The sequence below is a fragment of the Pholcus phalangioides genome, unplaced genomic scaffold (genome assembly GCF_987345545.1).
Source record: "Pholcus phalangioides strain wild (caught in Gottingen) unplaced genomic scaffold, Ppha-v1.0 ptg000022l_1, whole genome shotgun sequence".
NCBI lineage: Eukaryota > Metazoa > Arthropoda > Arachnida > Araneae > Pholcidae > Pholcus > Pholcus phalangioides.
Genome location: NW_028301615.1, coordinates 3,706,171 through 3,724,880, shown reverse-complemented (window position 1 = coordinate 3,724,880; position 18,710 = coordinate 3,706,171). Strand labels below are relative to the sequence as shown.

Sequence of the window (18,710 nt, the reverse complement as noted above, 5' to 3'; positions counted from 1 at the left end):
CTCCAAGCAAAGTCTGATGAAACATTACTGTAGCTTCATAGCTTCATGTTGCAACCAAGAGAAACCTGAATTTTTTTTATATTCCTCCCCAACTTATGATCAAACCTACCTAATGCCAAAAGAAAGACATTTTTATGTATTTTGCAACAATGATAAGAAAAAAATACGCCTGTTGAAAACATGTGCTTTTCAGAATTAAAAGAAGTTTTTGAACTGAAACGTGTGAGGTAAATAGGAAATTTTCGATTATATATTTCTCACATCCACATTTTTTATAGGGGGGGGGGGAGGGAAATGTGGGGCTTTAAGAATTTGGTTAAAATTATCAAACTTTTTCAGCCACATCGTTGGACAATTTGCCTGTTGTGGCCCTTGCATCTGTAAAAAAATAGCCAGAAGAAAGACATTTAATAAAACACTCGCTTCTTTTTTCCAATCTAATTTGCAAATTTACATTTCTAATTGATTTAAAAGGAAATTCAAGTGAAGATCACATTTTTCTCAATTTCTTCAAAATTTGACAGGTGGCAAAAAGAAAGGTTTTTCACAGGATTAACATGACAAGTGTCAAAAACTGTTGAAAACCATCAAAAACCTAAACAAATGTTTATGGATAATATTTTGAACACAATAGGTATATAACACAAACTTGCTTTTTTGCTTATATGTTTTATTTTTAAATTTCACTAATAATTTGTTACAGTAATTAAAACAAAATATTAATTTTAATTCTGAATTTCTCAACATAAAAAGGGTCTAGAACATATAAAATATGATTTTATGGTTTATTTATCTAAACTACTCATTACCTGTGTTCAATTTACTAAGCAAAATTGATTGGTTGTTTATTCAAAATATGTGAGATAGGAGATCACACAGTTACGTTTTTGACCTCAGAAACTAGCTCAGTATTAAAATAGGCAAAAACTTACTGTCAATGTGACAAATGTTTTTAACTTGACATATGTTAAATAACAAAAAACGTACTTTTACGCAGATAAAAATTCATATATTTTCAACTACCAAGCATAAAATATCTATTTCAATATTGTACATTTTCTGACCTACCTAAAAGTTTCTTCCATATTATAAATTCTCATGCAGCATCTGTTAATACACTGAAAACTCATTTACTCTCACCCAAAAAATTCTTGGCTTAGGTAGTTCAAATCTGGCGTTTTAAAAAGTATTATTACTTATTTCAATCAAAACAGAAGTGGCAGGACTTGATATTCAAAGCAATTTTTTGTATGTTCAGATACAGCATCACTTTGAAAAAACATTGCATTATAAATGCTAATAAATACATTATATCATAGTCAAACTTGGTCATTCTTACTTTTTCACCAACAATAAGTTATAGGAATTTTTTAAGTATCATTTACAAGCTAGCACTGCCAAATTAAAGGACATTTTAGTCCTACAATTTAGTATTTTGATTGCTAGTTATATTTTATGTTATGCACACTAAGAGGGCATCTTTTAAGTATATATATATATGATTATTTAGATAATTTAATAACAACAAATCAGCATTACATATATAGTGTAAAAGAACATTTTAAACAACCTATCTGCACTATGAAAAGAGTATAGCAGATGGTTTATATCAATACACATTTGTAAGTAGTTGAAGAAATTTTGGTAGCTCAAGAATCATCTTGAATTGAAGAATATCAAATCATTCCATAGTTTTTCCTTCAGCGTTTATGCTATGCTTTATTCAAATTGTATAATTTATAAGAAAAAACATATACATTGTTGAAATAATTTTGTAGAGAGCAGAAAATTATTTTACAATCATATTAAATATTTATTCTTTGTGTAACAGTGACTTTAAACATTACATGCAATCAATGTGTGTATTTTCAACAGGAATTTGTATATTTTAAATAAATTTTTGACATTTTTGACATGACAGTTTAAACCGTGGTTTAAACTATCAAAAACACTGATGCATCAAAAATCCTGGTGGCAACTGGTATTGCAGGATTTGAATTAATGTTTTCCAAATGTTACAAATGGGGGAAAAAAGTTGAGGAAAATTTTCATTTTGCTATAAATTATTGATAAAAATATTTGAAATTATAAAAAAGATGAAATATGGAGAAGTATACAGATCCTAAAAATATAAATTTTTTATTGAATATATATATATTTTATTTTAAGATAGATTTTAAAATAATAACGTTCCAAGTAAGATAGAAAAACTCTTATTATAAATAGAGTGGTGACTTGTCAGAAACAAGAATATAAATAAAAAGTGACGAAAAAAAAAGTTCAGCACCAAAGAAATATATTCGATTTAAACTGCTAGACACAATTTAGGCCAATTTCTCAAGAATTTTCTAAATACAGACGCTCATTTTTTAATTTATAATTTAATGTTATTTAGACTATAAAAATGAATCGAAATATAAAAATTGGCAACTTGTATTTGTGTGTTGCCTTACTAGAACACAGCGTTAGAAATATTTTGAAAGAAAAGTATGACAAATTAAATTCACATTACAACTCTGCAAAAAAATGCTCAACTTTACATATCCTACCAGTTTCAAGTGACTATCCCATATCTTTTTACAGCATCAAAATTCTTCAAAAATAACAGTGAGTGTCAAAGATATGTACCTTACAAGTAATGGTCACTTTTCCAAGCTGTTTTCCAAATTCCATCAACTTTTTATAAGTGTCTTCACTTGTGTCAGAAGTTCTGATAACCTTAAGAATAAGTAACTTTTGTGAAAATCAAGTAATAACTTTATAAATGTTGATGTAATTGAACTTCAGTTAAAATATCAGGCAAACACAAACTTACTTACGAAAAAAGTTATTGGGAGTCAACAGAATATAGTGGGCTATTCAGGAAATGAGTGTAAAATTAATTCAAAGTTAACTGCTAATTTTAATAAACTCTGGTGTGTACCAATAGGTAGCCTCAATTTTTAGGGGTACCTTTTGTAAAACATAATTACAAATATACAAAATGATCACATTAAAACTAAGCAGAAAAACCATATTTGAGGTGGTGATAATAATTATTGGTCTTTGTATATTCCATATGAGAGTAAACTCTGTTATCAATCAGGATAAATCTATTGCCCGACATGTGAAAATTTTAAACAGCATATATATTTTGCAACCAAATACCCATGGCTAGCACATAAAATACTGATTCAAACATTTTAGGTAGAGCATGTAAATTTTTGGAGATATGTCTAGCTCTTGTATCAACAAAACAAAATCATGTGATTTTAAATTTAAAAAGAGAGAGAGAATCCTTTACTTCAACTAGCTTCATCATAGGAACTGGGTTGAAAAAATGCAAGCCACCAAATTTGTCTTTTCTTTGAGTTGTTTCTGCAATTTCAGTGATCCCTAATGAGGACGTATTGCTCACAAATATGGTAGAACTGAAAAAAAAAAAAAAAATGAAGATCACACTACATTTTTATTACAAAGCATATTTTCAGAAAAATCTTTTTAAAAAAAAAAAAAAAAATTTTCAGTTAAAAATTTCTTGTTTCACACATCTTTCAAAATCTCAATTAGTGCTCATTAGATAATAAGTACAATACAAATACAAAAGCCAAAACAGACAAAATGCCCAAAGAGGTGGCTAAACAAAGATGCCCATAAAAATATATATGTCAAATATAACCAAATAAAGCAACCCAAAATCTCAGAACAAAAGAATGAAAATACACGCAAACTACTGCTAACATTATTCTCACCTTACAGACCTTTCAGTAGCAAAAGACGATTGAATAGGTCATATTACTGCACTATATATATAAAATTGATTTTCTGTGTGTGTATGTTCTCTATACAAATCTACAATTTTAGATCCATCGTCGCCAAATTTTGCATATACACCAAATGGGACCCAACTCGATCGATAGGCTACTTTAAAATTTCATAAGAGCAGGGCAAGTGCCCCAAATGGGCAAAAAACTGTCTGGCAACAATGGTTTTTGGGCCTCGACAATCACTTTCCGAATGTTTACTTTGGTTCCCTAGCAATGTGTTTCAGACATGCATATGCCTTTACAATGGTTTGCCACTTCTTTAATCCTGTTAGTATATGTATAATAGTTTATTCCTTTATATAATGGTTTGCCACATTTTCAATACTCTCAGTAATGAGGATTTTTGAATAGACGTTATAATCATAATCAGCATCGCTTTGAGAGTCAGGAAAAGTGTGAGACTCATAGAAATCAGTGTTAAAATTGCCGATTTTACTGTAGAAATGCTGAAATTTGGTGGGGTTTCCGCCACATCAGTAATTTTAAAAATTGTATTGAATTCTCGATTTCTGAAATATTGAGTTCGCTTAGAGATATATGAAGCCCAGGAGATTAAATATGAAGTAATTGGCCGGACCTATACTTTTGAGTTGGATATCCATGCAATAACATTGATTTCAACTTTTTATTTATATCTTCTCAATCATGAAAATTAATGTCTCCGTATTGTCTTTTGATATTCAACTGCATCAATTCATGTGGGTTAGGATATTTTAAAATTAATTATGGGCCAGTAAAAAGTACATCAAAAAAATTCCACAGCTTTAATTAAGCATTTTCAAAGCTGAAACAAGCTGATGGATAACTTGAAGTTCGGGGGGAGGGAGGGGGGAGAATCAAAATACATAGCGCCCCTTAAAAAAAAAGAAGAAAAAAAATTAATTTCTCTGTTTCTTTAAATCTAGATTTGTTTATTTTATGAGTTGCGCAGGAAGTCGCCATATTGGTTAACTTAGACACGGTTTGCATGTCCCTCAAAGAAAGAGGGAGATATCACGTGTTCCTAACAGCCTCATTGAAGAAAACCCAGACAGTGCCGGGTATTATAGCTAGTAAATTATAAAAATATTAATAGATGTGTATATACGCCATATCCAGTTAATGATTGACATGATTTAAGAAAACAATTTAAGTGAGGAAATTAATGTCATTAATCTTCTAAAGTCATTTTTCTACTTTTCTGATGCTTAATCTCTCCTGGACTGGAGTATGCCATAAAATTTTGGAGACCATACCTACAGAGGGACATAAACTTGGTTGGGGGGGGGGGGGGGTGCAGAGAAGAGCTAGGCGTGCTCTTGTTGGCACACAAGACTTGAGCTATGAAGAATGGAGGTGTCGGATATATATTGTCAAAATGCTTAATATTGTCAAAGGAATGGATAGGATGGAACATGAGTTGATGGACCACCGTCAATCAACTGCTTTGACATGGGGACACCAGTATTGTTTAGTAAGGGACAATTCCAGGTTGTAATGTCGCAGGGAGTTTTTCTCTAATAGGGTTGTTCATAAATGGAATAGCTTAACTCTAGGGGGGGGGGGGGGAGGGAGGGGTTGTGAATTGACGTTTAAAAAGTAGTATGATAAACATTAGGATAAATTGAGCTGTCCACACTTAGATAAGACAACCATAATTTTTCTTTATGGATATGGGCAGTGTATTATATACAGATGGCTTTTATATAAAAGGAACCAAGCGCCATTTTTAACATTTTTGAGATATACCAACATCTGAACTATTGAAAGAGGTGGCATTTTTTACCTAAATAGAACCAAGTGACACATAGGCTGTGATGCCATCTGTGTGCACTTGAGCCAACTACCAAACTGAAAAATAACTGAATTGAAGATAACTTTAAATAGCTTTTTCTTAGTTCTGATTTAATGGCGCTTTGTTCCTTTTATATAAAAGTCATCCATATAGTATTAATTAGTTTCTTTCGTGATATAAGCTCTTATTTTGGATTGCTGTTGTTTAGTTATAATCAATATCCATATTTTTTATCTCTTTTCAGCCCCCGCTTTAGACTGTGTCAAAAAGCAGTATGTTTTTAAATATGGGCATATGCTTTTAAGAAAAGAGTTCAATGAAAGATAGTAGTAGTTTAAATCAGCTGTGTATAATTTTACCCAGCCCTCATCCAGGACAATGGCTAAGATTGACAATTGTCAATAGAGCCTGGGCGGTGCACGGTATGAAATGTGTATATTTTCAATATTGGACCCCTTTGTGACCATGGATTGTATTACAGTGGAACCTGTATGTTCTATCGCAATGTCAAGAGACAAAAATAATATTCTGTTTTAGATAGTTTTCTGTTTAATAAAGATGCAGATTTAAGAGTAAAAATAAGAGTAACGGACTAATTGGTGTGATGGGGGTCTGTCTTTCATTCCATTCAAGACTGGTTTCTAACTGCTATTCTGTTATAATGCAGTGGGTTTATGGAAAATTCACAGACCAACAATTCACAGACAACAGTTCGTTATGAAACTACCAAGTCTGTGAGCGAGTGAAATATTGAATGACGGAGTGAGTGAGCGAGCTACTGAGTCCGAGGGAGCGCGAGGGATAGGGCGAGTGAGTGAACAAGTGAGCAAGCAAGTGACTCGGTGAGTGAGTGAGTGAATGGGCAAATTTGTGGGCAAATGAGTGGGAGAGCGAGCTATTGAGTCCATGAGAGGGTGAGCAAGTGAGTGGGTGAGTGGTTGAGCGAACAAATGAGCTACTCAGTCTGTGTACGGGAGAGTGAGGGAGCGAGTGATTAAGCAAGCTACTGAATCCGTGAGTGTGCAAGTGAGCAAATGAACGAGTGGGTGTGCAAATGAGTGGGCGAGCAAGCTACTGAGTCTGTGAGCAGGTAAGTGAGAGAGTGTGTGGGTGAGTGAATGGGCAAGTTTATGAGAGGGGGAGCGAGCTACTGAGTCTGTGAGAGGGTGAGCGAAGGTAGTGAGTCAGGGAGCGAGCGGGTGGGCAAGTAAGCTACCAAGTCTGTGTGCATATTCCAGACAGGTCAAAATCCCAATAGGTTTAAAATCCTGACAGGATCAGATTGAAAATGTTAGTTTCACCATATACAAAACACTTTGCAATCTCTGTCGAGATGCATTATGGGGTACCGACCAAGATGGTAAATTGTGATCAAGTAAATTTTGAAATTTTAATTTCCACTGTATAAGCAGCACTTTGCCCTTTCTGTTGCTATGGCGTATGTCCTACTACTGATGATGGGAAAAAAATTATTGGAATAAAGTAAATATGAAGATAAATTTAATTTTTCCCATCAGCCCGATAGGACAAAGACAGCCTCAGCTTCTTATTGATTAAAGCCATGCTTGAATTCAAAAACATTCAATTGTTGCACATAAAACATCTTGGGTGACAAAAACATTCTCAAAAAGTGACTTGTAAAACTCGATCTTTGAAAAACAAAATAAAAAAATAGTACTCTTTTTTTGGGAAATGTTAAAGGAAATATAATTTTCGACAAACGTTTCATTACATGTTTAATTGGTTACTTTCATTCAAAACATACAGTACTTAATTATTTTCGACATAATTTTCATTACTTACATATTTATAATTAAAGAGTTCCTCGCTCACTCATTCCCTCACTATTTCACTTGCTCGCTCATGGACTCAGTAGCTTGCTTGCTCTCCCACTCATTCACCCATGAACTCACCAGTTCACTTGCCCACTCATTCGCCCCCTCATGGACTCAGTAGCTTGTTCGATCACTCCTCACTCACCCACTTGCGCCCTCACTCACCCGCTCATGGACTCAGTAGCTTGCTCGGCCATCCACTCGCCCATTCACTCACTCAGTGCCAGGCGCGGATCCAGGGTGATGTGTTGGGGGGGGCAATTTTTTACAATGAAGATGTCGATCGGTGAGACCCAACCTAGTGTCCGCAGGTGCCAAACGTACTTGAAATAAAAAAACTAATAAAAAATTAATTAAGAATTAAAATTATTTAAAACTTTCAATTAATTTTCATTTAAAAAATTAATTGATTAAAATTAATTACGATTACATTTTAATTGAAAATAAAAATTAATTAAAAAATGAAGGCAGTTAAAAATTAAATCTAAATTAAAATTTATATTTATAAAAATTATATTTTTTCAATATGCAACATACTTATTTAAAAACTTGCTTGCAGCAACTGGTGTTACAATTAATGAATAAGCTGTTTTTGATAATAAATTTGAACGTTTGTGCCGGCTACCCTCGCAAAAAATACCGTACGAAAAAAAAGTTTGAGGTGCAGACTGAATAATGTGTGTTATATTTATAAACATTGTAAGGAATTCTGATGCACATTACCAGTTAAAAATGTTTTTTTATTAACAGTATCATGAGCAATTGCACAAATAAATAAAAACTTTGCAGATGAAAAGAGAGCAGAATATGAAAAGCGTATGAAGAATTGGTATTTTAAAATGTTCCTAGAATACTACTTCCTCCTTCGCTTGATAAAAATTAAAAATTAAGGCTCACAGTTATCCGGACAAAACAATGTGCACAAATAAAAATTCATCCAAATGTATTCGATAAATGCTTTTTCCCAGCTTTTCAAGTCAAAGTAGAGAGATACTTTCCTTTTAAATTTAATTTTTTTTATCCCTGTGAAAGTATTAAACGTTTCTCTTTGTGACGTTATGATAACAATTAGGCAAAATAATATGAATAAAATAAGGATCTCGGTCAACCAGAGAAAATGAATTCTAAGCTAACTCGGATACAAGAAACCTCGTTTAATAGAGACGATCCTTGAACATTTGAAGGGAAAAAAAATTATCTAAAGCCCTGACCGTGGCCTCCACATCCTAGAGCGGGGCCCCTAGGCTAAAGCCTCTAGTGGGCCCCCAGACCAGACTTTTCAAGGGCCCCTTTATAGTTAATTTATAGCTTAAAAAAACAAAAAAAATGATGAGAATCGTTGCCGGCCCTGTCAGCTCCACCCTTGGGAACATGAACTTTACGCACAACAACAAAGTAGTTATCAAATAAATAGGTAGCACTACGCGCACATTGACAGCCCCCTTACCCGTAACGGGTCGCACTGAGCTTGCGAAAAATTCTTGTGACCGCTCAAACTTTAAATGACTTCATGGCTTCAGATAAAAAGGTGAACCTATGCGGCGCAGCTTTTGTCCTCTCATATGTAGGGTCCGTGATAAGGCAGTTTCGGTTTCAGTACAGCACAGGGTAGATGTTTTCCCTGTTCAGATTTTGAATGCCGGTGATGGGATCGGCCAAATGAGCTTTGTTTACATCAGTGATTCCAGGTGAGCCCTCTGGGGTCTGTCTCGTTCGATAGAGAATTCTATCTATTTGCCGGCAGATCCATGTGGGGCCCTCAACTGGCTCTGCTTGTCTCGTACTAATTCATATCAGCTCAGTACTCCCCACTCGGCACTGGACCCGACCAAAGGGACTTTGTTTCCATCCATGGGGTCCCTAAGGTGGTCCCTCTTGTTTCGCTCAATACTTTGTTTAGTATTTACTCATGATCTGCTTGGCGTATGCACTGAAAAGGTTCGGAACCGCTGCTGGAAACTCAAGCATCCAAAGCCGAGCTACACTCACTCCAGTAACTTTTCGTGTTCACGTATACGCTTCGAGGACTTGGCGATTGGTGTAGAGAACATTAAGCAGTCTTCTTTCAGTTACTCACGTTCTAGACAATTAATTTTTCTTTCTGTGAACAATTTTATAGCACACCAAACTTGTATCCTTTCTTAAAATGAAAATAAGTACTACACACAATAAAACACCCATTTATGACATGTCTGTATTTACAAATAATACCTTTAACTTCCTCATTTATCACTTATAATTTTCAAACGAGGCGATAAAATTAAAAAAATTACAAATTTCCAGCTTTGTATACCCGATTTATGGAAATATTTTGCGTCTGAAACCCATTTTTGTCTGCAAATAAAGTTTCCCATCCTACTACGTATAGAGTCAGACTTTCAATAATCCCTCCAGTAATCCAGTGTTTTTCTCCGAGCATAGAAGAGGAAAACATAGTGCGCACATGTTTATGAGCAGAAGTTTGTTATTTAAATGGACTTTTTCAATCAATCTGCAGTAATTCGGTGATTTCGTTAACCCAGTACACCCTGGTGTGATATGTGCCAGATTAGCGAGAGTCTACTGTACTAATAATTCATATCTCTATTTGTTCTAGAAAAATTGAATTCCATCAGTCTTTTTTTTTAGCTGGTAATTTTTCAGTTTTTCCCCTCAATTTTTTTTTGCAACACTGATTTTAACCATCCTCATGCCCCGTTACTGAAGACAATGTCCTATTTACAGGAGAACTAAATGGGCTACAGCCCAGGGCGGCAAGTTCAGAAGGTCGGCAAATTTGAGGATTGAGTGGCCAAGAAAATTAGCAAAATGGGAGAAGGGCGGTGAAATTTTTATAACCCTCAAATAAACCCACCTCTTCCCAGACAGCAAGTGACCGTGTCAGTGAGTGACCTAGAGAGTTTGCAAGCACGTGAATGAGCAAAAGCGTGACTTAGAGCGGGAGTAAGAATGTGAATGGTCAAATGAGTGACAAAGAGTGAGGGACCAGTTCAGTGAGTGGCCTAGAGTCAGCCGTCAGAAGCGTATACTGGGGCCCTCGGAAAAAGTAATTTTTCTAAGCCCCCTACCTGGCGAGACACGTTTACTTTTAAAATTTTAAACCAGAGGCCCCTCTGCATTTAAGGCCCCCGCCCGCGGGGAATGCGTTAAGACGGTATTGTCTAGAGCGCGTGTAAGTAACGAAACAATTACCAAAACCAGCGTCAAACACGTGTGACCAAAACAGGGTGCAAACATGTAAATGACTAAAAGGTCCGTCCCACGAGCGTTTGCTAGGGGACGCTGGGTAAGATAATTAAAGTTAATAAAAGTCTTTGTCGGACATAAACCGCAAAAATAACAGCCGGCATGAAGTAAACCGTGCTTGTTCGGTCATTCACAAAGGAAGACGCTCGTTCCTCTGCCTTTGTATTGAAAGCCTTAAAAATTATTGCTTCCCCGAAGCCCGAGACGACCGCGGATCCTGACAAAAACTTTTATTTTCTTTAACTTTAATTATCTTATCCAGCGTCCCCTAACAAACTCTCGTGGGACAGACCTTTAAAAAAGTGACTTTAATACAGGTGTACTTGCAGGAGTGGGGGGAAGGGGGCTATAACATGGGATGGAAAATTCGTGGATAGAGTAGTCGAGAAAATTAGACTTGAGTGGAAGGGCGGTGAAATTTGAATAGCCTTCAAATCGGCGAGACCATAAATGCGCTTCTGACTGAACATCAAAATTACTCTCAATCTTCTAACCTGAATCTCTGGTTCGGTTTCAAATAAACAACTCATAAAGGATGAAAACTTTAATTTGGAACCACCTTAGCACGAATTTCAGGGAATTACTAATCAGGAAATATAAAATCTTGGAAACACAAATACGCGAAATACTAAATGGTAAATCTTGCTTATTCGAATAGGACGTCAAGATAAAATATGAAAATATTTTTAAATATGAAAATATAGCATTGAAAAGTTGAAACAAGTATAGACTGTTTTCGATAACAAGAAATAATTGACGCATATTTCAATAAAATATGTGGGTACTAATTTGTCTGCATAATTAAGAAAAATTTAAGAGTAAAAAAACTTCCTAATGAAATTCTAATATTGCGCGATTTAAAATAATAAATTTCTTATTCAATTTTGTGCAGACTATATGGTTGTCAAAAATCTATTCAAAAACAGTTTTTTTAAATAGCAAAAGCTTACTTTCATGCAAATTGGAATGATTTTCATTAATATTTAATTATGATTATCAAGTGCACAATATTAATTTTCAGATGTTTTGTCTGAAAAGATGGTGGTTAAATTTAATTCCCGCAGAACATCCGACACCACACAATCAATTTTATATAGTAGATTCCACTTATAACGTTCCTCAAGGCCGAAACATGGGAAGAAGAGGTAGGTTTGGTGCCCCGGGCACTGGACCGGAGGGGGGGGGGCGTGAATTTCAACCTTTTACCTGCCCTTTAACATTACAAGGGACACCAAGATGCTGACCAAGCATCTGGTTGCGGCACTGCTCTTAGAACCTTTTCCCGCTTAGTGCGATTCATGATTCATTTTCGTGGTTCCATCTTCAACTAATGCTCAGACTATAGAGACGTTGCAAGCGGAAAAACGCTTTAAAGCGTTTTTCCGCTTAAAACGATTTTATGGCGGTTTTTGGAAAAGCATTATACGTGCGATCCACTTATAATGTTTAATCCAGGTACTTATTTCAAATTACAAAGGCTTTAATTATTAGATGGGGCCGAGGCCTATATTTTCATAGATATATTTACATATAGACATACATTTTCATATAGTGAGAGCTACGTTTTCGAGGAGGGGGGGGGGGGCTTTGCTGAGATTTTTCATACTTTTAGGCCCCACTATAGTGAATTTGTGGAGTGAAAATCAAAAAATGATGAGAATCGTCCTGAGCCCTGTTAGCCTCACTGTGGGGAACCCCCCGTTAATGTCATTATCAGTGAATCCGTAAGCGAATGCAGCTTCATTCTCTGGGAAAACCCCAGATGTGCTACAAAAGTAATAGAATTAATTTTCTTAACACCCATTTATTTAAAAATTTTAAAATTTTTACTTACCAAAAACAGTTTTTTTCGAAGATATTTCCATTTTTTGATCTTCGTCAAGCTTGCGTGTTTCAGGACTGAATTTAAAAAAAAGAGATAACAAAGGCTAGAAAACGATGATTCATCTTATTGGATGGCTTGTGCTTTATTGCGCATTACCAAGAAAACTGAAGGGTGTACATTTTTTTGCCTCTCTACACGAGCCCTTAGGCGCTAGGCAGCCGAATCGCATTGAATCCCTGTAGAACCTTGGTGGGAATACAATTGACCCTCCTCCGGCTATGACTTCTTTATTTTTTTTACCTTACCAGCAGAAGAAATCTCAAGGTGGAACTTGGGGAACAAATTTTAGGGAAAGGAACTTTGAGAAAAAAAGGAAATTAATTAAAAAATTTAAGGATTAATAAAGAAAAAAAGTGAGGTAACTGGAGTTATGTTTGCTTGAAGGCTCTTGGGAGGGGCGATCGCCCCTTCACCTATTGTTTAAAGGCTCTTGGGGGGGGCGATCGCCCCTATCGCCCCCCCCTGGATCCGCCACTGCTCAGTGCTTATTCACTTGCTCCTTCACTCATCCACACAGAATCAGTAGCTCTCTCGAACATTCATTTGCAGCCCACCCGTTCACTCATCCATGTTGTCAGTGAATTTTCCTAGATGTGAATTGCTGATCTGTGAATTTTCCTGGTGGCTGGTCAGTGAATTTTCCTGGCGGTGAATGCAGTGTATCAATGTGGCGCTGTGGTGGTTGAGTGGTCATAGTGACGGACTCGCGTGGTTACTTGGTTACTTGTTTTTGTAAGTACTGTACTACTTGCAATAGGCCTACCTTGAGGAGTTTCCTGCCTTTTAACGTGGTGAAAAAGTAAAGTCTGGTAGAAATATCGTTAAAAATATGATTTAACCATAGATTTATTTCAAATTTACTTATACACATTTTTGATTATATATGCTATCCTGTGACAGTACAAAGCTTCAAATATCTCTAATACTTAATATTTTTTAAAACTTTCAAAAAAAAGAATGCATTTAACATTAAAAAATAATTTTCTTTTAGAACCTAAAGTATTTATGAATTCATCTCATCTAAAAATAGATTCCCATATTTCTTGAATATCAAATATTTCTAATTCTTTAATTCGTAGAAATTAAAAATATTGCTGGATTATTTTGAATGACTTGAAACAAAACATTTTCACAACATAAAATTTTTTTGAAGTAACAAAATAAATCATATATAGGCAAAACTGTCATTTCAACTTTTTACGGGGGGGGGGGGGGGGGGGTGCAAAGAACATGTACTCAATGAATATATATATATTTGTATATATACATGTGTATTTTTCAAAGCCAAGGGGAGGCAAGCGCCCCACTCTGATTCCCCCAAATGATGGGCCTGTATATAGGCCTATAATAAATAATATACATCCATAAAATATAAAATAAAGTCTATGATATATATATAATGAAAAATAAATGAAATAATATAATAAATATATATAAGTTCTATAAAAATTTTATGAATATTTTACATTATAAAAATTTGGATATTATATACAAGCATATATCTAAATTTTTCATGGCTACATCATTACCTATTCATGATACTTTTATGAATAGTTACTATGCTTTTAATTTCTATTGAAGTTTTATACACTTCTATCCTGCCTCTGGAAATTCTTTCACACAGTTCAGGTTAAGAACCTCTGCTGTAAGCCATGACTTGCAATGAAAATAAATTGTTCATACATTTTAAGATTCACAACATTTCATAATTTCTAATTTAAAATGCGAAATTTAATTTTTTTTCAATCTTTCCATTTCATGCAGAATAACAACATGCCTTTCAAGTGTTGTGTTACCAACTGCAAGGGCAATTATGAAACTGGGCCTAAGGTTTCAGTATTCCGGTTTTGAAAAGAAGAGAATCTGAAAAGGAAATGGATCAAAGCCATACCGTGGAAGGATTTCGAACCAACCTCAAGTTCCAGAGTAAGTACAGTTTTGGGTGGTATTTATACATCATAAAGTTGCTCTATTCAAACGTATAGGCCTGAGGACAGAGAGCCTCTTTGAAATTTTGTATTAGTTAGTTGCATGATTTTCATCTTTTCATACATCCTTAAAAACATTGTTAGAACTGATATTTATAGCTTTTACAATTCACAATATTTCACAAATTCTTATTCCAAAGTTAAAATTAAATTTTTCCTTAATTTGCTTCAGAAATTATTTCTTGGTAGTCAGATTTCTTCGAATAACATTAAAGATATGGTAAATTTTTAATAAAATACAAATTTGTTGTACTGTAAAAAAATATTCATTATGATAGTATTAATTTTTAAATAATATAACTATAGATAATTTATTACATGCATTAAATGTCACTTGTTACAGTTACTAGTTCTCTGCAGGATTTTTTGTTTCTCACTCAATTATGTTTGTATAGATAAAGCCAAAATTTGAATACCAAATTCTTTTCAGGTTTGCGAGCTGCATTTTATCGAAGAGGATATTGAAAGGAAAGTGTCGTATTATGATGAAAAGACGGGAAATTACCTTGTTGCTAGCCTTCCTCAACCTCCGCCCAGAGATGGTCCAGTTCTCCGTGTTTTTCATGGATGTCCCTTGTATTTGTCCACACCTTCTACCAGCAGGGAAAGTCCATTGGAAAAAAAAGCTTGAATTGAAAGTGAGCAAATCGCTGCTGCGATAGAGAAAAGCAAAGCAGAAGAAGAGCTCTACAATAAAAGATTTTCCTATAGTTCTTTAAATGAACTGAAAGACTGCTTGAAAAACTGTCCTGTTCCTAAGGATTGGGATGTTCTTGTGAAGGAAGAAAATATAATTTTCATTCACATCCAAGCAGAACCAATTCCGATAATACTTTCCTCAGTTGTTGTGGATGAAAATTTGATGGTTACTGCTTTTCATAAAGATTGCAAACTGACCAGCGTTGATCAGTGTGCATTACCTACAAAGCTAACTGATGTGAATATGTTGCATAAGTTTCTGTGCGATGTTAAAAACTCCATCAATGAAATGTGCCAAAATGCTTCAGCACTTGTTCAGTCAATCTGTGATATGTTTCGAACACTCAAACAATATTTAATTGAGCAGAATGTAAATACAGAAATGATTCAATTTATTTCTGAGCAATTGAAATTGATAATTTGTCACAAAAACCATTACAGGTACAGTAGAAATTTTTTCATTTTATGTGTTACCTATTATTTTCCACATCTCCACATGCGTACAAATTCTTACGCAGCAGTAACTATATTATTTTGCCACATTCATCTACCCTGACAAAGCTATGTTCTATGTATGATGTAAATCCTAAAATTGAACAGAATGATGAAAATTTTTTGGCTTAAGCAAAAGAAAAATTTGCATTGATTGGTGGTAAAGATAAGCATGTTTTACTAATTGATGGATGAAATCCACAAAAAATCATATTTAGACTATAAAGGTAGGAGTATTTAGGAATGGTATATAATAATGAAAAAGCTGCATCTTCAACTTTTGCTTTCATGATTCAGAGTATTGAGTCTAATTATAAAGATGTAATACACATTCTGCCGGTGAAAACGATATCTGCTGCTGTATTATATAATATGTTAAACAAAATAATTGTTGGTCTTGAAACTATTGGGTTTTTAGTTATAGGAGTTGTTTCAGATAATAATGCTATAAACCGAAAGGCTGCTTCGTATTTCTGTAGCCCTCTAGAACTAAGCATTGTACGGGGTGATTATAAAAAAAATATCCCGACATATGGGCCCCTAACTATCATACCATTCACAGAAACTGAATGAAATTTTGGCATAAGGTATTTTGAGGTATGCGCTCAAGAATGATATGGAAAACAACAGTGTCACTCTAACAGTTATGGTTACAGTGAGAAAATTTCGAAAATATCAAATGGCAACACCAAGTTTTTTGTATTGGAATGCGATCTCCATACTGAAAAACACTAAATAGCGTTGGAATGGCACCTGTAGCACGAAAATCCCCGGAGCTAGGCAAGGAAAAAGTAAAAAGGACTTTGCCATGCACCACAGCATTAATGTTCGTTTCATTCGTCACACCGTTTCTTCGGCTGAGATTCCAGCCTGATTAGTCCTCCACAAGGTCATGTGGAAAATTTGTGAAACACAATAAAATGCTTTATTTTATGCTGCTTCTCTGTCCTTATTGATTGTCCTCACTTTTAGCCTATCTACCGCCGGTGATTTTCATGCTACAGTTGCCGTTCGAACGCTATTTAGGGTTTTTCACAATGGAGATCACATTCCAATACAAAAACTTGGTGTTGCCATTTGATATTTTCGAAATTTTCTCACTGTAACCGTAACTGTTAGAGTGACACTGTTGTTTTCCACATCATTCTTGAGCGCATACATCAAAATACCTTATGCCAAAATTTCATTCAGTTTCTGTGAATGGTATGATAGTTAGAGGCCCATATGTCGGGATAGTTTTTTTATAATCACCCTGTATATAAACACCCTTCAGATTTTCTTCGTCCTTTGTTTTATCTTATTGATTCTGCCCATATATTAAAATGTATCTGAAATAATTGGCTTAACCAAAAGAATACAGGAAAATGTATTTATTTCCCAGATTTCCAAGCTCGACCAATGGGCATCAATGGAGAGCCATTGTTGAAAACAGCTTCTTTTTTGGCATTAAAAGAGCTTCATGAAGCTGAAGCAAACAATATTGTGAAGTTTGCCCCTTCTTTAACAGAAAAAGCTCTTTGCCCCAATAATTTTGAACGTCAAAATGTTCGCTTAGTGTTGAAAATAATATTTAACTATACAGTTTCTGAAGGCCTGAAATGTGGTGGTGAAATTCATGCCATTGTAAACCACAAAGATACAGCCAATTACATAACATTAATATGTAAGTGGTTTGACATAATGAACGTTCGCACAGTCCTGAAAGGAAAATGTAAAAGGAACGTGTTTCAGGAACCTTTGACATCTCCAGATGATGAGAAAATGAAATTTTTATGATTTTTTAGATTGGTTAGATTATTGGAAAAGTGCAAATTGCTCATCTGGCTTTCTAACCAAGGAAACTTTTCTTGCCTTGCAACATACAACATATGCAATGATAGAAATTGTAAAGTATTGCTGTGATGAATTAAAGTTGCAGTACATATTAACAGGCAAATTCCAAACTCATTCCCTCGAAGAACGTTTTGGTCAATGCCGAAAACTTGCAGGTTGTCAATATAATGTGTCTTTGGTTCAAGTATATGAAACTGAAATGAAATTGAGGATTCGTTCTTTGATGCCTCTAACTGTCAAGTCTCACTCTCAAGGAGAAATTTCCTTAGCTCCTCTCGACGAATATTGTATTATTCCAAACAATGAATTTAATCAATCAATATGTATTCAAACCAATGAACCAGATTCTGTGAAGCTTCCAGATACAGAGAATTTGCTTCTAAAACAGATCACTGTTTCTAAAAAGGAGCTCACAGATCTCGGCAATTCACTTCCTACGCTAACTTATATTGCAGGCTATTGTGCGCATGCAACTTTAAAAAAACTGAAGTGTACTGATTGTAAATTCAACCTCACCTTCAATATTTCCCTGGAATTTAATGAACAGTATGATTTAATCAAAAATCTTGATAGGGGTGGATTAAAATATCTAAAACAATCTGTTTTGCTAGTTGTTATGCACTGTTATGTAATTGTTTCTAAATTGGTCTCAAAAGAGTTTGAAAAGGAATTTTTTGAAATCAGGAACCATTATGATTTTGTTATCAAAGCAACGGTTAATACATTATTTGGCATTGAATGTTTTCCTGATACATGTACAAATGGTCACTATTCAAATTATATTCTTAAACAAATTATATATGCATCAACTAACATATTTCTGAAAAATTATTGTAAAAAGAGGAATGATGCACCCAAGACTTCTAAGTTGAACAAAAATAAATAAAATGCAAATGAACCTATAGATTCTGAAAGTATTGGAAATTCATGCCCAAGTAATGCAAAAGGAAAGAAAAGAAAACTACAGACACTTTTATAATAGTCGAATCGTGTTATAATGAACTTGAAGAGACTGGAGAAAGCGCTTTGTTAAAACAAAATTCCATTGTAAAGTAATTCCAGGTTTTTTCATTGTTCCTATGTAAACTTATCTGGGAGATTAGAGAAGTGTTTGTTAAAACGAGATTTTTGTTATAACGTTTTTCGTTAAAA

General features: G+C 34.5%; 1 protein-coding gene across 1 annotated transcript in view; it reads right to left on the bottom strand.

The window, feature by feature from the left end:
- Nucleotides 1-18,710, bottom strand: part of LOC149069363 (hydroxyacyl-coenzyme A dehydrogenase, mitochondrial-like) — a 40,941-nt gene that overhangs the window by 6,652 nt on the left and 15,579 nt on the right. The window contains exons 5-6 of the mRNA XM_089249386.1: nt 3,284-3,410; nt 2,629-2,718 (exon numbers count right to left, since the gene is read on the bottom strand). Coding sequence (XP_089105512.1) covers nt 2,629-2,718; nt 3,284-3,410 — 217 coding nt within the window. The remainder of the gene's footprint in view (nt 1-2,628; nt 2,719-3,283; nt 3,411-18,710) is intronic.